The sequence below is a fragment of the Xenopus tropicalis genome, chromosome 3 (assembly GCF_000004195.4).
Source record: "Xenopus tropicalis strain Nigerian chromosome 3, UCB_Xtro_10.0, whole genome shotgun sequence".
Taxonomy (NCBI): Eukaryota; Metazoa; Chordata; class Amphibia; order Anura; family Pipidae; genus Xenopus; species Xenopus tropicalis.
The window spans coordinates 107,369,066-107,387,432 of record NC_030679.2 but is presented as its reverse complement, the minus strand read 5'-3'; the positions used below and the strand labels follow the sequence as shown (position 1 = coordinate 107,387,432).

General features: G+C 37.9%; 1 protein-coding gene across 1 annotated transcript in view; it reads left to right on the top strand.

The window, feature by feature from the left end:
* Positions 1 to 236: 236 nt before the first annotated feature.
* strc (stereocilin) overlaps positions 237 to 18,367 on the top strand; it is a 30,719-nt gene continuing 12,588 nt past the window's right edge. The window contains exons 1-18 of the mRNA XM_031898215.1: positions 237 to 312; positions 1,732 to 2,802; positions 2,934 to 2,958; positions 4,102 to 5,413; positions 6,141 to 6,203; positions 7,882 to 7,992; positions 8,678 to 8,844; positions 9,769 to 9,955; positions 10,464 to 10,579; positions 11,260 to 11,392; positions 12,933 to 13,115; positions 13,476 to 13,517; positions 13,933 to 14,100; positions 15,613 to 15,756; positions 15,935 to 15,993; positions 16,746 to 16,869; positions 17,005 to 17,096; positions 18,070 to 18,205. Of these exons, the coding sequence (XP_031754075.1) occupies positions 237 to 312; positions 1,732 to 2,802; positions 2,934 to 2,958; positions 4,102 to 5,413; positions 6,141 to 6,203; positions 7,882 to 7,992; positions 8,678 to 8,844; positions 9,769 to 9,955; positions 10,464 to 10,579; positions 11,260 to 11,392; positions 12,933 to 13,115; positions 13,476 to 13,517; positions 13,933 to 14,100; positions 15,613 to 15,756; positions 15,935 to 15,993; positions 16,746 to 16,869; positions 17,005 to 17,096; positions 18,070 to 18,205 (4,209 nt within the window). The remainder of the gene's footprint in view (positions 313 to 1,731; positions 2,803 to 2,933; positions 2,959 to 4,101; positions 5,414 to 6,140; positions 6,204 to 7,881; positions 7,993 to 8,677; positions 8,845 to 9,768; positions 9,956 to 10,463; positions 10,580 to 11,259; positions 11,393 to 12,932; positions 13,116 to 13,475; positions 13,518 to 13,932; positions 14,101 to 15,612; positions 15,757 to 15,934; positions 15,994 to 16,745; positions 16,870 to 17,004; positions 17,097 to 18,069; positions 18,206 to 18,367) is intronic.

Genomic DNA, 18,367 nt, shown 5'->3' with positions numbered 1-18,367 from the left:
ATGGTGTACTTTGTCCAAAATATTTATTTCCATAAGTGGAACTCGCAATTACTAGGCATTGGCAGTGTGTTTTACTTAGATAACACAGTAACATTGCACTGATTATAAGATTCATTCTCAAGATACCCTTTTTTGTTAAGGTACTGTAGTGTTATAAAAGGTGTATTGAAAAACGGACTTTAATGAGGTTTATTGTTGTTGCTAATCCCTAACCAGCATAATTGGCATCATGCAGTATGCATGCTGCCATTGCCTTGTCAGAGTCACTTCTCTTTCATGTGCTTAGTGGAAAGTGTAACTTGAGTACTGAGAGTAAGTAATGGTTGTAACTCCAGAAACTGATCGGGAAAGGTAGGAGTTTTGGTACTCAAGTGACAGTTCTATCATATCTTGTTTCCAGGTGCTCAGATGGCTCTCCGCTTACTCTAGGCTGCAGATACCAGAAGACATGAAGTTCCACGGTACATAAAGTATCACTACAGCTGTATTTCTCTTCACCATTGGGATACTGGTTTTATGTCCTGAGACAGAATATGACAAAGCAAAGGTTATGGATAATGGTGCTAGGGATGCTGCTGCTTGTAAGCAGAGGTATATGCTATTGCTAAGTAATATATATACATAAACTATATAACACTCAAAATAACATAATATAGCAAGATAAGTGTGGACCATATTTTGCTGCATCAATACAGCATATGCTCATATATGACAAGCTTAAGCAAGGCGATCTTGCAAGCAAAAAAAATGATCAGTGCAATGGGTGGTAATTAGATGCCCAGTGCTTCAGGCTGTGATAATACAACAAGAGGCCAGCAGAAAATCCTTGTATACCACAAACAGATCTAACTTCTTCAACCTTGATGCCAAAACACTAATTCCAATATAATTAACATGTATAATAGTTTCTGTTGAGGCAGCCTTCTTAATAACGTTGAGTGAAAAATTGCGCATGGTTCCATTTGTCAAGAGTGAACTGTTATTTCACATCTACCTTCTAAGAACTTTACAACATGTTAAGGTCTGTATTAGAAAACTACTGGGCAGATCTATCAAAATTCGGGTTTGTGTAGCTTTTTTTCTACCATCATTAAATTCCTTATTTATTGTGAATAAATAGCTCCCCCAAGAATTAGTACAGATCCTATTGACTTCTACATGACCTCAACAGCTTTTAAATGTGTGTTTTTAATGGAAAAATGGTGGTTTTAGCACAAAAAAATATGAATTGCAGAAAAAAAATAATAGGACCTTTGATAAATCTGAACTTTCCCTTGCTTTGCGTGAGCCTCCCGTATATGTAAGTGCTGTAGCGATGCAATCAGAAATGTGACAACAGGGAAAGCAGGACCTGCAGCTTCTGTATGTCCAGGATTGTAGAGTACTGAACTTGGCAACAACTGATGTTTGCAACACAAAGCATATTCCTTCAGTTTTTGGGGGCCCAGTAACTTCTAGGTATACATGTGAGCCAAATTACCAGGGGCTTCCGTTAACTAGTTTATTAAGATTGAATGATCATCTGAAAGTTACATTTTGCTAATGAAAAGATTCCAATGAGAATGTATTTGTTCCCCAAAAATGTTTTTTTCACTTATGAGTAAACAATACATTTGCTTTACACAGTCACAAATAAAAACTAGTTCAGACTTACACCATAATTATTGGAAACTGCAAAATGTATGGAATGCTATCTACAATATTTCTGAAGTATTTGCTTTCATCATACAGGTCACCAGCAGGAGAAAAAACAAAACATTCTAGAGAAAATTGTTTCCAACTGGAGGTCAAAGCTAAGACATTCTCTTCCTGTGGCACCTATTGTAAAAACTGTCCGTAAGCCTTACAGTGATGTATACAACTCCCTGGATAAAATGTTGGCCAGTTTGGAATCTCTTTGGATCAATCCAGACTCTATTTCACCATTTCCTGTTGTTCGCAAAAATAAAGTGAAACAGAACCGTCTGTCTGAATTCCTTTACAATATTTCGGTTTACTTGCAAAACCAAGAATCCCAAGAGCAGGAGGCAGAAACTTGGGAGAGCCTCCTTCACCAGCTCTTCCAGGTTCCAGTAGAGAGATCTCCTACGCTACCACTTGTGAATCTTCAGGATTTCCTTGTCTCTCTAAGAGCAAGTCAAAACTGGAGTACACTGTTAAACTTGATACAGATCATTGTTAAGGTGATCAGTAGCAGCAATGCTGCTCTCCAGCTTTTAAGCCAGAACTGGGAGATGATCACTGGGTTGCTTGATACTCTGTTTCAAGCTTTGCTTAGTGGAACCCTGACCCAGACTAGTACAGCACTGCAAGGGGTCTTGTGTTCCCTTATGGGTCACAGTAATTGTGGCTTTAACCCTAACCAGTTACAGAAGATTCTGTTGCACTTTGAGGCTAATAACTGGAAACCAATAATAAACATACAATCAGGAAGCTCTGCACCATCACATGAGAAATACAGACCACTGAGCATGCTCCCTGGGTCTTTTAAAGATAAGCATCCCAACTTTACCAGAATAAATTCAAGCTTGAATCCACCAGAGGTTCAAAATGTCTTGGAGATATTCTACCGATCCAGGAATAAAGAAAAAGAAATTAAACCTAGTACTTCTAATGAGGGGCCAGATTATGTTGTCTGGAAGGTACTAGAAGACCTGCGCCAAAGCCTCTTGCAAAGAATGGAAAGGTCTGCCTATGATACCTTGAACAGGAAAGTGTCCCGCATGACAGGATCACTGATGAGTAAGGTCTCTTCTGTAATAGGTGTGCCTCAGTATGATAAGAATGGAAAGTGTTTTGTAGGTAAGCCACAATGTACCTTTGAAACTTTCATGTCATGTATCAATAGCTATTGTTTTGTGGTAAAATAAGCTACAACCTGCTACTTCTTATTATGTATTACTTTTAACAGGCTTTTTGTCCTCTTTTAACAGGGAATATACAGCAGCTGCTCTTATGGTAAGTTCAGCAAACTTGCAGTAATGTGTAGTTTTAAATGCCATCTTAATGAGGATTGTATTCTATAAAAAAAATAGTCTGGCATGGATTGTATTACAGTTGTAAAAATAAGTCAATTAAACTTAGCATATTAGGTTTTTTTCTGCATGTGTGTGTGCAGAATTATACTGCTTTCTAAATTGTTTAGCTACAAATAATAATTGATGGCTTGCATAGACCAACTTTCTCATGGTTAGGATGAGAAAGGTACAAACGAGAACTGAAACTTTGGGCAGTTTCTCTACACGTAAAAATTGCTGGCCCAATTATCAATCACTTTGGCCCCAATTTTAGTATTTAATTGTACATCTGAGATTACCGCGACCTTATGTATTATGCTTATCCAAGAGGTCATCCAAGCCACTCCCAAAGGTCCGGCAGGGTATTCCACAACCTCTCTACCCTCCCCATTTTTCCTGCTACAATTGAAAGCTTGGTTCCTAAAGAGAACTAAGTTGCTTAATTCTAAAGCTATGGCCTTATTTGTCCTTTTCTATGTAAAAATAGATTCCTTACTTTTACTCCAGAGATCACAGCCACAACTTTTATAGTCTATCCCCATAGCTTTTTATCAAACTAAAAGTTGTAGCAAAGCCAAAGTACATTATATCCTCTGCACCCCAGTGTCAATGTTTCTTTTCACCTTATCATAGAAGGCAACTACATTTGACAAGATCTATTGTGTGTAAAAACATCCTGTGACAAATTCATTAGGACTGTGATTTGGACTGTGATTTGAACCTACCCCAGATGTCAAACTTATTGGCCTATAGTTTTCAGAGAATGGGATAACTTTTTGAATAATTGCACCACATTAGCAATTCAGCAATCTCTTAGCACCAGGCTAGACATTAATGAATACTATGGATACTGGAAAAAGTACGGTTGTTTGGTAATCACTGCACTAAGCTCTTTTACTAACTTGGGTGAATGCCATCCGGATTTTGGACCTTTCTTTACCCTTAACCCTTTGCAAGTTTGGAAGAGTCATCCAGCTATCAATAGTTAAATTATTAGATTTGTTTCAAAGGTCTATGTAGAAAGTATTTTTTACTCAGGGTATACTCTCCCAGTATCAGTTCTTTTTTTTTGTTTTCCATGCAGGGGAATAAAACATAATATTACTTGGAACATCAAGTCAGTTGATTTGACATCCACGAACTTTCCACCTGATCCTCCAATTTTCACATGCAGTAGATCAGCTGGCATTCTTGATCAAAGTGAAGGCAAAGCTCACCATATTGATAAGAGGTCAGAGCTCAGTGTTAAGGAAGAACCTCATTTTTATTCAGAAGTTCTGGAGGCTGTATGTAATGACACCATTCCAGGCTTGCCTGGTGTTTCTAACTTTACCATTTTCCTGTATTGCAATATTTACAATGAAACTGGGTATTCAGTTCAGTCTACGTATGACCTAAAAGCTGCCTGTGCAGATGCAGCTTGGTACTTGTCCTCAATGGAAGAAGATTCATTTTGGGTGTGGGTGTGCAGAGAATATTTTCCACTCGAGTTTAATGTCACTGTATGCAGAAATGCTAGTTTGGTAAGGAGCAGTCTTAGCTCTTCGTTGATGAGTGATTTATGCAGCAATATATCCAGCAGCTCTGATGCTGTGAGAGAGCTAAGGAACAGTATCAGGTGCTCTGATGTGTGGCAGGGAACATCCATGAATCCAAAGACTTTGAAGACTTGCCTTTTTGAAAATAAAACCATTTGGGTGGAAAGGTTGTGCAATAATGATACATTTTCAGCCGTGGCAGAGGATACCAAAGTTTCCATTTCAAAGTTCTGTTCCCACCACTCTTTAAAATCAAATGAACACAATAGGACCATTTCTTCATGCCAATATAAGACATGGGGCCAAAGTGAATTCAGAAATGCCACTTTGGTGGAAGAATGCAGAGGTATAAACGTTCAAGAATTTGTAGAAAATGTTTGTCAAAATATTACACTGTATGGCTATTTAAAACCGACTTCTCAATGGATTGCTGAATTCTGTAGGGAAAAAAACTCATCAGAAGATGGGAAATGCTTCCTTCAGAGACTAGCAGACATGCTTCCACTTTCCAGAAGCTTTGATTTATCTCAGCTTTGCAAAAATCCCATTTCATACATTCTAAGACTTGTCTCTCAGCTCTCTCAGTGTGACAGTGAGTCTGCTGGCTGGGCATTAAATGTACATTACCTCCTGAAGATCCTGGATTTTTTGTTTACACTCTCTGACTTGGATCAGATAGGTAAGGGAACAAGGGATAGACTGGGAGAAGCAATCCTGCTTTCTAGCCTTCTGGATAATAGCTCTTTTTGGGCTTCTTTCAAGATGAATTCATCCCTGAGCATCATTCAAGATGTGGAATGGTACCTGGAGCAAGAGAACAATGGCTCTGATAAGGAAGATCTCCTGAGTTGCTTCAGTGTGAGTTTCCTTGATCATTTTATATTGCAAAAATGACAGGTCTGTTTATGATTAAACACTTTCACAGATATACTCAAGGCCACTGAAATAATATGGGGAAGATTAATCAAAGGTCAGCTAAAAATCCCTTACTTTTAACATTTTATGACCAATAAAAAAAGGATTTTTTTTCCATATTTATTATTGATTCCTAGCATTTAATCTTAAGTGAAAAACTATGAAAAATATTTAGTCAGTTGTTGAACTTTCCCATAGTCTTGTGTGTGATAAATTTCCAACAACAAAAAAAGCCTTATCTAGCCCCAGTGTGTATATTTTTAATTAATAAGCAGAACATGAACTGCAAACTTAAGAAAGTTTAAAATTAACTTATCAGTAATTTATTCCTTATTTTAAACTTAGACAGATGAATAACCAGTTATTGAATGCGGAAAGAAGTAAGATATACAAAACACTGCAAATCTACCACACATTTTGAAGGACAGTTGATGGGTAGTTGGTATCTTTGAGGCACTATGGCTTTTATTGCAATGCTGTTACTATACCCTCTTAATTATAACCTGAAATGCAATGCTAATTAATGATGATTGCAGAAACTTTATCACTGACATCTTTGTCAGGATATAATATAATGAAATTTCTTTGTTCCGATGTCTAATAAAGTCATATTTACTGAACCCTAACAAGCTGTCACAGCCATATTTAAATTATTTTATCTGTCTGACAGCCAGTTCTGTGGGAGCTCATGCAAAAAGAAGACAATGTGACTGCTTTTCAGATCCTTCTTCAGGTATTTGTTTGATACAAGTGTAGCTATACATTTCCAATCTTATTCCTGTGCTGTCATTTGCTTTTTAGGGTTCCATGTTACTCAATTTATACTTAGTAGTTCCTACTGCATTTTATTTTCCTTTCCCACCTATTTCATCAGTACATGATCTCCTTCATGCATAGGATTTCCAGCTTTTGAGTTGGCAAAGTCCAGACATGGGAGGTATGTGTAGGCTGGGGTGGGTGACGTCAGGGCACTGTGACATTTCATGGGCGGGTCAGAGATGTCAGGTGGTCCCGACTGGCTAAACATTGTGTTATTTACTTCAGAGTCCTGTACAGATTTTTTAATTTGGATATCTGGCCAGGTAGTTTTCACCTGAACAGCCCTTCCAAAAACTGGGCAGTCTGTGTCAAAAACACAAAGTTGCAAAACGGCAACCTTATTCATACAGGCCCACATCGGACAGCTTACTGATTAGTGTGCCCCAGGCTTTATGCCTGTCTGATACTATTATACTTCCTAATAATTTTATCTTTAGCCTTACAGCACAGAATTTTTTAACCAAAGGAGGGCCTTGTTTACCTTTCTAAAGGAAAAAACACTTTCTCCAAAAAAAAAATAAGCACAAAAAAGTGATAATACCTTTTCAGAAATAAATGCACATTCTTTCAAAATCAACATACTACAGTACCTCATATTGTATTTAGATGTCAGAAAAACAATATTCGTAGGACAGCATGCCTTTAAATTAATGCTATTCCTTATAGAATATACTTGGATTTGGTGTATTATAAGGTAAATGCCAATGCCAGGCATATTTTCAGTGATAAAGTCTGTTTTGTATTATAATTATTTTTGATTTGGTCAAAGCACTTTATTACATAACCAGTTTTAGTTCTACTTGCTAAAAATTCACTGTACTTAAAATATTCTGATAATGTTGCCCTCTGAGTTTTCTATTCATTTGGCTTGTGATGCCATGTTTGTTTCTAGTAAGGGGATTATGAGGAGTACGTTGCCAAACAGCCTGACATTGGAGGTACAAGCACAACAGAAACTGCAGTCTGGAGCTGTATAACTATCACATTATTTGTCTATAATCCCCTCTAATGTACTTGTGAAAAGTAATCATGTCCCCTCACAAGCACCTTTTCTCCAGATAAAACAACATCAGCCACGATAGTCAATCCTTGTAGTATAAATACTCCAACCTTTTACAAGTTTAGTTGCAGGTCTGTGCATTCTTTCACGCTCAATAATATGAGCCTAAAACCATACTGCATAAGGTTAGGTATTACCAGGTATCTTTAAGGAGGCTAACCTTGCATTTATCAACACTGAACCTGATTTCCCTGTTTACTGCCCAGTTCTGCAATTTAGTTAAACCTTATTGCAAAGTGGCACCAACCTTCAGGGAACTCATAGTTTTGCATTTTATATAGTTTATATTACTGCTTATAATAATGCTCCATGTTGTGGTGGTTGAAAATTGTTTTACAGCAATAACAATACGTTTAAATAGGAAGCACTTTCAATTGGTTTATTGCATGTTCCCCCCCCCCTCTCCCCCAACTCCCAGCTACAAACAACTCATCATGCTGTGATCAGTCATTTCAAGTTGTTGACCCATACTGGGACGTCATGTTCACCAGGTATCACTAATAGCATGTAAAGCAGAATGTTTTAATTACAGGAATACCTGCAAATGCCTCGAGAAGGCTTCCAGAAAGTTCTGATGTCAGCAGAGAATGATGCAATGGAACATTTTCTGTCACTGATGCATCGCTCTTGGCCTCAGATTAAGGTACAGGGGAAATGTACAAAAATTCAAGGCTACTTTTAAAGGAGAAGGAAAGTCATTTTGGCATTTTACTGCCAATAGATTTGCCACATTAGATGCGGTCCCCGATCCGACTAAATTTTTAAACCTACCCGATCGATATCTGGTTGATTTCAGGCCAGATGTCGGTTGGGCAGTGCCCCTACATGGGCCAATAAGCTGCCAAATCGGTCTTAGGGACCTGTTTGGCCACCTTTACTTAGTTTTTACCTTTCCTTCTCCTTAATGGGAAAATAATTAACATTAGCTTTCCAGTTTATAGAAAATGACCTGTTGACTTTTAATACTCTGCTCTACCTTGACTATATTCTATTGCATTGCCCAGAATTCTCTAGCTTTTATATTCAGAATGATGGTGAGGCTAGGGTTGTTCCAAAGGACACCCATGTACAGCGCACCTCTCCGCTTCCTCTCAACAAATTGCTGCCAAACTCAGATAGTACTGCATAAGGCATAAAGTTGCCAGCTGTTCTAGAAAAGAATACCGTCCCTTCTATAGTTTTTCCTGTTATTAACATTGGCATCAAGAATCATTTTTACATGCCAGGAGTAAGCCAGAGTAAGGTACAAAGTGCATAAAAAGTGGGCAAATTGCTATAATTGTATGTATTATTTCTGTTTAAAAACAATGTTTTTTTTCTTATTTCAGGTGTCAAAAGCAAATGGGAAAGGACTGGAGGCTTTGACATCTATGGTTATCCAAAAATTCCCGATTTTAACACCTAAGATATTCATAGACCTTGCCCAGTTTATTCCATTTATGTCCGTGTCTGACATTGTCAACTTTCCACCGTCACTGCTGGCCAATCAAAGTGTGTAAGTGGCAAAGCTTAAACTCGCAGCTTATCAAAAACTATAATTTCTATACTTTAAAACTATGCGTTAACATAAATATGTTAATGCAGGTATGGGAGCTGGAATTTTGGGATCTGTGGTTTTCCAGATAACAAGTCTATTTGTAATGTAGAGCACCATACTGTTACAAACTATGGGCCAGATTCAGTTCAATCAGAAAAAGTTCTCATGGTTCATCACATGAAAACTTATGGACAAGATTCAATTCAAGAAGAAAAAACTTTTCTCCAAATGTAGTTAGTTTTTTCCCGCGACAAAACTCCTTGTTCGCGGGCGACTAATCTCCTCGAGTTGCCTACCCCTGCCATCCCACCGGCGATGGCAGACGCGGCGGCGCGATTTCGCGCAAATCGCCGAAAAAGACTTGCGAGTCTTTTTTGGCGATTTCCTGCTCTAAGAGTACTGGGTGTAATTGGTGTCAGAAAGGTTTGATTAAAACCAAACAGCATCGCACTTTGAAATGTTTAATGTTGGAATAGTTTGAAGGCATTTATTAAATCCTGCCATAGAACCATAGAACATACTATAATATAGTCTATAATCCAGCTATAGCAGGGTGGATTTTAGTTACTAACACTTTCTTTTATATTGCATACAAACACCCAGCCTAAAGAACAGAAGTATTTTTGTGCTACAGAATAATACAATAAAGTGAAAATGTCAATATTTCTATGAAATAAAGATGTGTTACTGTAACTGGTAACTGGAAATCTGGAATTCTAGCATTTTAAATAAAAGGGGTGTCCAACCTTTGACCTTCCACTTTGTTAAAAGTAGCATCTGTCGGCAGCTGAATGCAGGGAGAAGTAGCTCAATGCAGGCATAAACTGAATAAACCTGATGGATGAATTGGATGCTATACTAAAGGGAGATTGTTTGTTCCAGATTAGATGCAATCAGAATCTACAGTCCAGACATGAAGCTTGCACAAAAGCGGGCATTTGCAAAGCGCCTCATGCAAGCCAACATGTTCGGTGATATCTCTTCGTGGCCACCATATTTCCTGAGGTCCATTCAGCCACTGCTCCCTTATCTGCCCTTTTGCCACTTTGTTCAGCTCACCCCAGATCAAGTACGTATTGCCGTTCATATATGAGCTACAGCAGCAACATAAAAACAGTAATATAAATATCATTCACATACGACTGCATTATTAGTCTGTCTTTCTGTTTCTATATAGAATTATAAAGTAAAAAATGGACTTTAGTAAGAATAATTAGAATTAGTTGTGTGTGTCTTTATACTTTCGTTTACAAAAAGATAAAAAACAGCTCTGATTCATATAGGTCATGGATAAAGAAAAATGACCTATTTGTAAACTTTTAAGATAATCATGAAATAATATTGTGCAGCAGGAGGAAAAAAGTCTGTAATGTCAAGTAATGAAAATGAAACATTAAATGAATTGGGGTATTTTCTAAGAATGAAATCAGGCTTGCTTTGATACAGGCTGCCTATGTGCAATACTCCATGCAGAGAGCAGAGAATCACAGGTATTTGGGCAGTGTACAAGATCAGAATAAAAGATCTGTAAGTGGGGTAATGACAGTCATACTAATCACTGGCTTTGTGTTGATCAGATTAAGTTGCTGGCAGATGGTTGGAATGATGTGAAGCTAGAGATGGTTCAGGGGCGGCATGTGGCACTGAGCCTTATGAATACAAGCAGGGATAACACTGAGGATCAGCTCCAAAGGTATACACTGCTGAAACAATATGAGTTTGCTTAATAAAAGGAAAGGTATAATGTCTGTAAGAGAGGTTCTGCCAATAACCATCAAATAAACATCAGCAATACCTTTACAGGTTCAGTTAATAAACAATTGGGAGTAATAAAAGCAGAAACCTTGTGAGATGGAAAAGGTATTCAGAACACAGTATTTCCGAAATAGTATTTTTTAAACTTTGTGGGTGAGATGGAATTTTGTATTCCTGGGCTAATAACAAGGAACGACCAGATGAGTCAGACTTGAAAAGCTCATATACAGACATAAGTGGAATATGTCAAAAGTGCAAAATCAGATGCAAATAGCACAAGTTAGGGGGCAGAGGGGGGGACACCTATATTTGCAGTTGTAAATGAGCCCTCTTGATTTTGCTTATTATGTGGGCCCTTAGTATCAATTTCTCTGGTGGACCTAGGGGCCCAGTCAAACACTGCAACACACTACAGTAAAAGTACGTTATGATCAGCATTATATTTTTTCGGCAAAAACCAAATATCATGTGTAGTATCTGGGATCTGTATTAGACAAGCTGTAGGCAAATCACACACAGTAAGTCCAGGCAGTAAACCTAATTAAACAGATTGTGCCATTTTCCAATTGACTGATACTCTATATGGACTTATATTTACACTGTCACTTTACATTAAAGTCTTGGGAGTTTCAGTTGTTACCTTACATATGAAGATCTAGAAGACATTCTTCCACTCCAGTACCCACTAAGACAATTGGAGAAGAATCTTCTAGAATGCATAAATGAAGGAATAATATCACCTTTTGGGCGGGTAAGTCTTTGTTGATTTAATGTTTAAAGTATTTTTTAGTAGACAAAGAATGAAGATCCAAATTACGGAAAACCCGCCATGTCCTGAGCGTTCTGAATAACGGGTCCCATACCTGTAGATGCATGCTTCTGTGTACCTGAAGGCCTGGAGTTAAAGACAGTGGACATGTTAGTGTGATATGTTCTACTAGTAGCATAATGAAGAGAAGGAATGCCTCTTTATGCTTTAATTTCACCTTATTTGAATTTATTTTAGAGCATTTTTTTCACAAATTGTCCTTATTGGCCAGTTAATGTCTGTGTATGTATCTGTCTTTAAATTGTAATCAGTGGCATTGGCATTTATATGAACTACATTTATTATGATGTAAGCAGGTGGTTCCCTTTAGAAATGTACTTTACTTATATTATTGTTCTTAAAGGGGTAGTTCATCTTTTCGTTAACCTTTAGTATGTTTTTGAATAGCCTACCCTAAGCAACTTTTCAATTAGTTTTCACTTTTTATTTTTTATAGTTTTTTAGTTTTGATTTTAGATTTGGCTTCTTCATCTGACTTTTTTCAGCTTTCAAAACCTATAACCTTCTAGAGGCATCTATCATAGTTAACAATTTCACCTTCTCCCCAGGCCCAGTGCCTTTGGGTTATCCTTTACTCTACCTTGTCCTTCATTCCTCATATCCAGTCACTTATCAAATCATGTCACTTTCAAACTAATGACCCTCACATTCAAAGCAGTTCACAACTCCTCCCCACCCTACATCTCAACTTATCTCTAGGTACTCTCAAACTAGCTTGTTACTCTCCTCTACTGACCTGCTCCTCAACTCATCTCATTCCCTCCTCACACACTCGCATTCAAGATTTTTCAGGGGCTGCCCCCCTTCTCTGGAATTCTCTCCCACATTCTGTTCTACTTTCTCCCAATCTTTCTGCCTTTAAAAGACCTCTTAAAACCATTTATTTCAAGAAGCTTAACCTCATTAAATTTAGCACAACTTCAGTGTGTTGCAGAAACCTGTTCTACATCTCTCACTTTACTTAATTCTAATCTTGCCCATTCCCACACCTTGTGTCTCAATCCCTTCTCCTTACATTGTAAACTCTTTTGGGCAGGGTTCTCTTCACCTCTTATATTGGTTATTGGTTGCTTTGTATGTAATTCTGTATGTATAAACCCTCTTATTGTACAGTGCTGCAGAATATGTTGGAGCTTTCTAAATACATATTATTATTATTATTATTATTAACATCAACAATAATAATAATAAATTGAGCACATTAAAAAAATGTGAGAATAGAGCTCAATTTCCCCATTTTCTATTTATTCTTGTTTGTTATATATTCTTTTAGAAGCTTACTTATCAGTGGTTGAAAGTTAGAATTTACTGTTTGATAAACATGCTTCTACAGTGGGTACATTTTACTGTGGTGAGCTCTATATCTGACGTTTTGATCAATCTGCTGTTTAAAGTTCATTATAACGTTCCAAAAACCAAGAAATCATTACAAGTGCACTAGCAAAATGGGTTGTATTTTCAGGTGGCTTATGCACTGGTGGATTTGCTGAAAAGGGTAAATGTGCACGCCATGGACCACAGTGAGCTGATCAGTTTGAGAGGATTGTTGCCAGAGTTGGGTGTTGGTTTCTTCCAAAGACTTACAGACTCACAGGTGGTTGGTTTACTTCCAAAGCTTCATACAGAAGATCTCTCGGCAGCCCAGGTATGAACACTGGATACTAATCTTCATTAATAACCATTGTGGCAATTGTTCTTATAATGTATTTCTTACCAACTTCAAACTGATGATTCAGACAGAATTCTCATGAGGGTCCTTGACATAAAATACATTTATTTTGCATTTTAGTCCTATAAAGTCAATTATTTCTAGTCTTTTTCTGCCTCCAACCAGCAACTCCTCATGCATAGGGGCATATTTTTACTATTATCACTAATACATTTTGGTGTATTTATCTATATCTCCACCACAAGCACATTTGGATGTTGAATGTGATCCTGTACATGTTGGTCTGAACCTAATGCTTTTGTCAGTGAAAATAATAAATAACACATGTCTTTTCAGGCACTTTTCACACTACTGAAGCACATCACACCCAAAAAGAATGTAAGTACTTTTGCTGCTGCACTACCAACTGCTTGTTGCTGATTGTAAATTTAAAGGAGACAGAGATTGTAATTTTTCCAACACAGTTTAGTGCCAGTTTTAGAATCCTTAAAAGAAGCAACTTTCCAAAGTATAGCTATTATTATATATGTATTATTTTTTGTATAAGCTTCCTTTAGTAATTATAAGCCCCAGCCTTCAGCTGTGTGTATTTGTTTGTGACTGTAGGGGGCAGGATGGGGGACTCCTGTGTGCATCCTTCAGTCCAAATACCTGCTTCTGTAGTTGCTCAAACCAGGCAGTATGCAGAAAAACATAGCAGCTTGTACCTGGTTTTTGTACTTTGCACCCTGCTCCCATGCTGATAAATAAACCCTGATATCTGGGCAGTTTCTAACACTGTTTCTCTGTTTAGGTTGCAGAGCTGGTGATTTGTAGATATCACTCCCTGATTCCTGCTCTTGGCCCTGAGCTACTGAGTTCTCTCTCTCCTTCTCTTCTGAACAAAGCCTGCCAATGTCTGAGGCCATCACTCTCCCTGCTGTCAGCTCCACAGAAAGCAGCTCTGATGCAGACTCTGCGGGTACACTGTCTGTTATGCCTGTTACTAATACCCTGTCAGTTTAGCAGCATGGGGGCTTCTTCTATGCTATTTTGCTACTTTGGCAATAATATATAAATAAATATGAAAATACATATGCTAGAAAGACGTATGGGTTTTCAGAGAGGTCATACTTTGTTGTATACAGTCACAACAATGGCAAAAGGTATCGAAACAACCCACAGTATGATGTAATTAGGCAGGGAAAGCAAAAAATGATGAGCGGTTAAAATATCTAAGCAGTCTGTTTAGTTGTATATTAGTTCTTAAAGTGGACCTGTCACCCAGACATAAAAAGTTGTATAATAAAAGTCCTTTTCAAATTAAACATGAAACCCAAAATAATTTTTTTATTACCACATCCATACCCATTATAAAAGCATTTTAAAATCCCAGCTGTCAATCATATAATGCCTGCCCCGCCTCTATGCCTTAGGCATAGAGGTGGGGCAGACAGTTACTTTCACTTTCAATTCAGAACTTCTTAGATGTTGCTGCCCTCCACACATTCCCCCTCCCTCCTCACCATGTAATTGTGTAACCAGTGCATGGACATGGGCATCAGGTCCCCCCGTACTGGCACAGAAACAAGATTTTGGCAGGATGCAATGCCTGCTTTGATAACAGTGTCCACAAAATGGCCCCTGCCTGCTTGCTGCAATTGCTGTGAATTCCAAGGATGAAGAAAATAAAATTAAAATAATTTATACAGTGTAAGTAAAGTTTATTTTGCTTGCCAAACACAACAGAAAACAATTTGAAATTATTTCTTAAGGTGACAGGTCCGCTTTAATGAAATTTTGCTGGTTTTAGCTTGTCCTGCTCCAGGCCTGGACTGGCAAACTGTGGGTTCTGGCAAATTCCAGAAGGGCTGCTATAAGATGCTATAGACCAGTGTTCCCCAACCAGTGGCTCTGGGGCAACATGTTACTCACCAACCCCTTGGATGTTGCTCTCAGTGCCCCCAAACCAGGGAGTTATTTTTGAATTCCTGACTTGGGGGCAAGTTTTGGTTCAAGAAAAACAAGATTTCCTACCAAAAAAGCCCCCTGTAAGCTGATAGTGTGCATAGAGGCTGCCTAATAGCCAATCTTAGCCCTTATTTGGCTCCTCCATGAACTTTTATGATTCTTGTGTTGCTCTCCAAGTCTTTTTACATTTGACTGTGGCTCACAAATAAGAAAGGTTGGGGAGCCTCTCCATAGACAGTCACTATTTATTGGGCTGGTGGGGGAGGGGGCCTGTTTGGGCCTCTGGGTACTTGGAATGTCAGGGCTTATTTTGACTCCCAGTCCAGGCCTGACCCGCTCATTACTTAAAGAGATAAGTACACAAGGCAATTAATTGTTTTATTAAGAACCAGTAGATGGATCTCTGATACATGGTAGCATATTGCCTCTCATTTCTTCATTACTGTGTTCCTTTGCTAACTTCAAAAAATGCTGCAACCACATTGTTATTTTATAGCATTATTTCTTATTCCAATGGATTTAGAGATACACACATGAAAGGGAAATCTGGCCCCTTCATTTGGCTTGTCTCCTCCCGCTCGCACCACTCAAGCTCCTACATTTAGATACACAGATGTTGCTGAGGAACATGAGTCTTTATGGAGAACTGGCCTGGATGCCTCAGCAGGTACTTTTTATATTCCTTCCCACTAAATGAATGCACGTCATACTAATTGTGGCTTGGATAGGTAATGGAAGTTAAATTAACTTTTTAAGGAATACATTTAGGCTTGCCACCTGTTCGGTTTGCAGAACATTGCCTTGCTGGCCCATTGCTCTGTATAATCTGTATTCTTTATCCGCAGACCCAGTTCCTTTGGAAGAAAATTCAAACTGGTTCAAATCTAACTAAATCCACAATCCTGTAAGTAAGCATGTAATGGGTGGGTATTGAAACCATGATAGGGTGTAGAGGACTACCTTTGGGTCCCAATTAGAGTTATGAATTTCTATATAATATGGAGCATATATAATGTTATTACCCAAATGGTTTACTGTGCCACCCATTTGATATAATCTTATAGAGGAATTCTATCATGGGAAATCCATTTTGTAAGAGAGCAAACAGATTGTTTTATATTTAATTTTGAAATGTGACATGGGGCTATGCACTGAGACGGCTGCCTACACATCAATATTACAGCTCAAAAAAGATACATTTGTACCATTTAAATGGTAGAATGAGTTATTTTCAATGGGAGCAGTGTAAACTAGTAATAAAAACTATACCATAAAAATCATGACAGAATCCCTATATGCAACAGTCCAAAAATTGGTTTAGGGCCTGCATTTGCCAGTTTGGGCACAAAGACATGGGTAAATATAAATCCCCATTGGCCAAATTCCACAGAAAAGATTATAGTGATGAAAAAACCATGAATGTGCCTTAAATGTTGGTGTCAGTGCAAGATACAAAATATATGTACGCAATTCCATAGAAAGTTGGGGAACCATGTAAATAAATATAGGTAGGATAACCCATTTATGTACAGTATATATAATATAGGCAGAATAGCCCACTTTAGTTATGGATTTTATTATTAACCATTATTGTGGCATCATTGGGGCATTCTCAAGAAAATGTAAAGCTTGTTGTTTTCCGTCCGTTTCTAACAGTACCCTTGGCAGTCTTGCTAATGGGATCGAATGTGACATCCTGCAGCAACTGAACACCATTGCTGAAATCAGAGAGGTGGCCATATATCTCCATGGGATTCCCAGTGGCCTGCACAAAGGCCTTGTAAGAAACATATCATATTAACAACAATATCTATCATAAAATGATTGATTTTATAATACCTTACCCCATGTGTAGTTTAAATTTTCCATATTTGTTTTGAGGTTTTAAGGTTTCCTTGTGTGCCTTCTTTCATAGAGGAAGTGCATCCTAGAAGAACTTCAGAGGCGACCTGGCATATCCTGGGAGGACACAGCATGGCTTGGACCAGAATTTATCTCTGACTTACCGTATGTGTTATCTATAGTGTATTTATTATGTGATAATATTGCTTGTGCAGTACTACTGCAACAATATTGAGACAATAGTTGGCTGTATCCATATAGTAAGTTGTGCATTATGTATAATCCTAAATATGCATTCCTGTAAAGCCTGTGTCATGTGTAACAATTTGGAACTGCCTGAAATAGGTGTCCTTTTTTTCTGTGTGCCAATGCATATGTAGCTACAAAAAGTAGACTCCTGAAAGAAATCAGTGACATTTTTGCAGTCAACTTTAATTAGAAACCATAAGGCTAATGCCACATGAGGCTGTGGATAAATGTGTAGGCCTGGATGCTGCTACATGCAATGGAGTTTGGCACGAAATTACTGGTATGTACAGTTTCGAGCTGAATTCAGTGTGTGCCTGTGCCAGGTCCGATGCAATGACTCCACGTGCTGGCACAACCAAAAGCTTTTTTGAGCTTAGGGTCTCATACTTGGCCTGCGTTTATCCTCAGAGCAAGATTCTGCCCTGTGTGGCACTAGCCTAAGTCTGTATGTGTCTGACATACACCTAATCAGAACAGAATTATCGCACAGGAGAGACATGTTGAAAGATCAGTACATTTACCACATTTGTTGCCTCACTTTAAAATATATATTTTCATAGTGGTGATTTACCTTGTTTTATTTCTTTATGGTAGAAAGATTAAATAATTGGACCCTTTCAGGTATAATAATTTCCTAAACCCCCAAGCCAACCCAGTGTTTTAGATGCAAGTCAACAGTCAATGGTTTAGACCAAGTGGCTCCTTCTGCTAGGATCTGATAAGGGAATGATTAAGATTTCCTCCATAATGGTATAAATTGGAAAACCAGCAGAAGTTTAGATGGAGAATGCAATTGGTTTTAACCATAAATAAGCTTTTCAGCTGAGGTCTGTTACATGACTTAGTACTAATAATTGTTGTGTTACTGTGTCTCTATTCCTCTATGCAGTGTGAAGCTAATTGGCAGTCTTTCTAATGAATCAATGAAGCAGTTCTTAGAACATGTCCATAAACACCCGAGAAGTTTCTTTGAACTTCCACTTCATAAGAAAACTGCACTGACCCAACGAGCGCTAAATGTTTTGGTAAGAGAATGGAGCAGTTCCTTTCTTATTTCTCTTATGTATTATTAAATGTTATTATGAAATGTTATAGCATAAATTCAAGCCCCTTGCTTAATACTTGAATATAAAATATCTGCTCTTAATTAAAATAGTCTTAATGTTTAATGCTTATACACCTAGGTG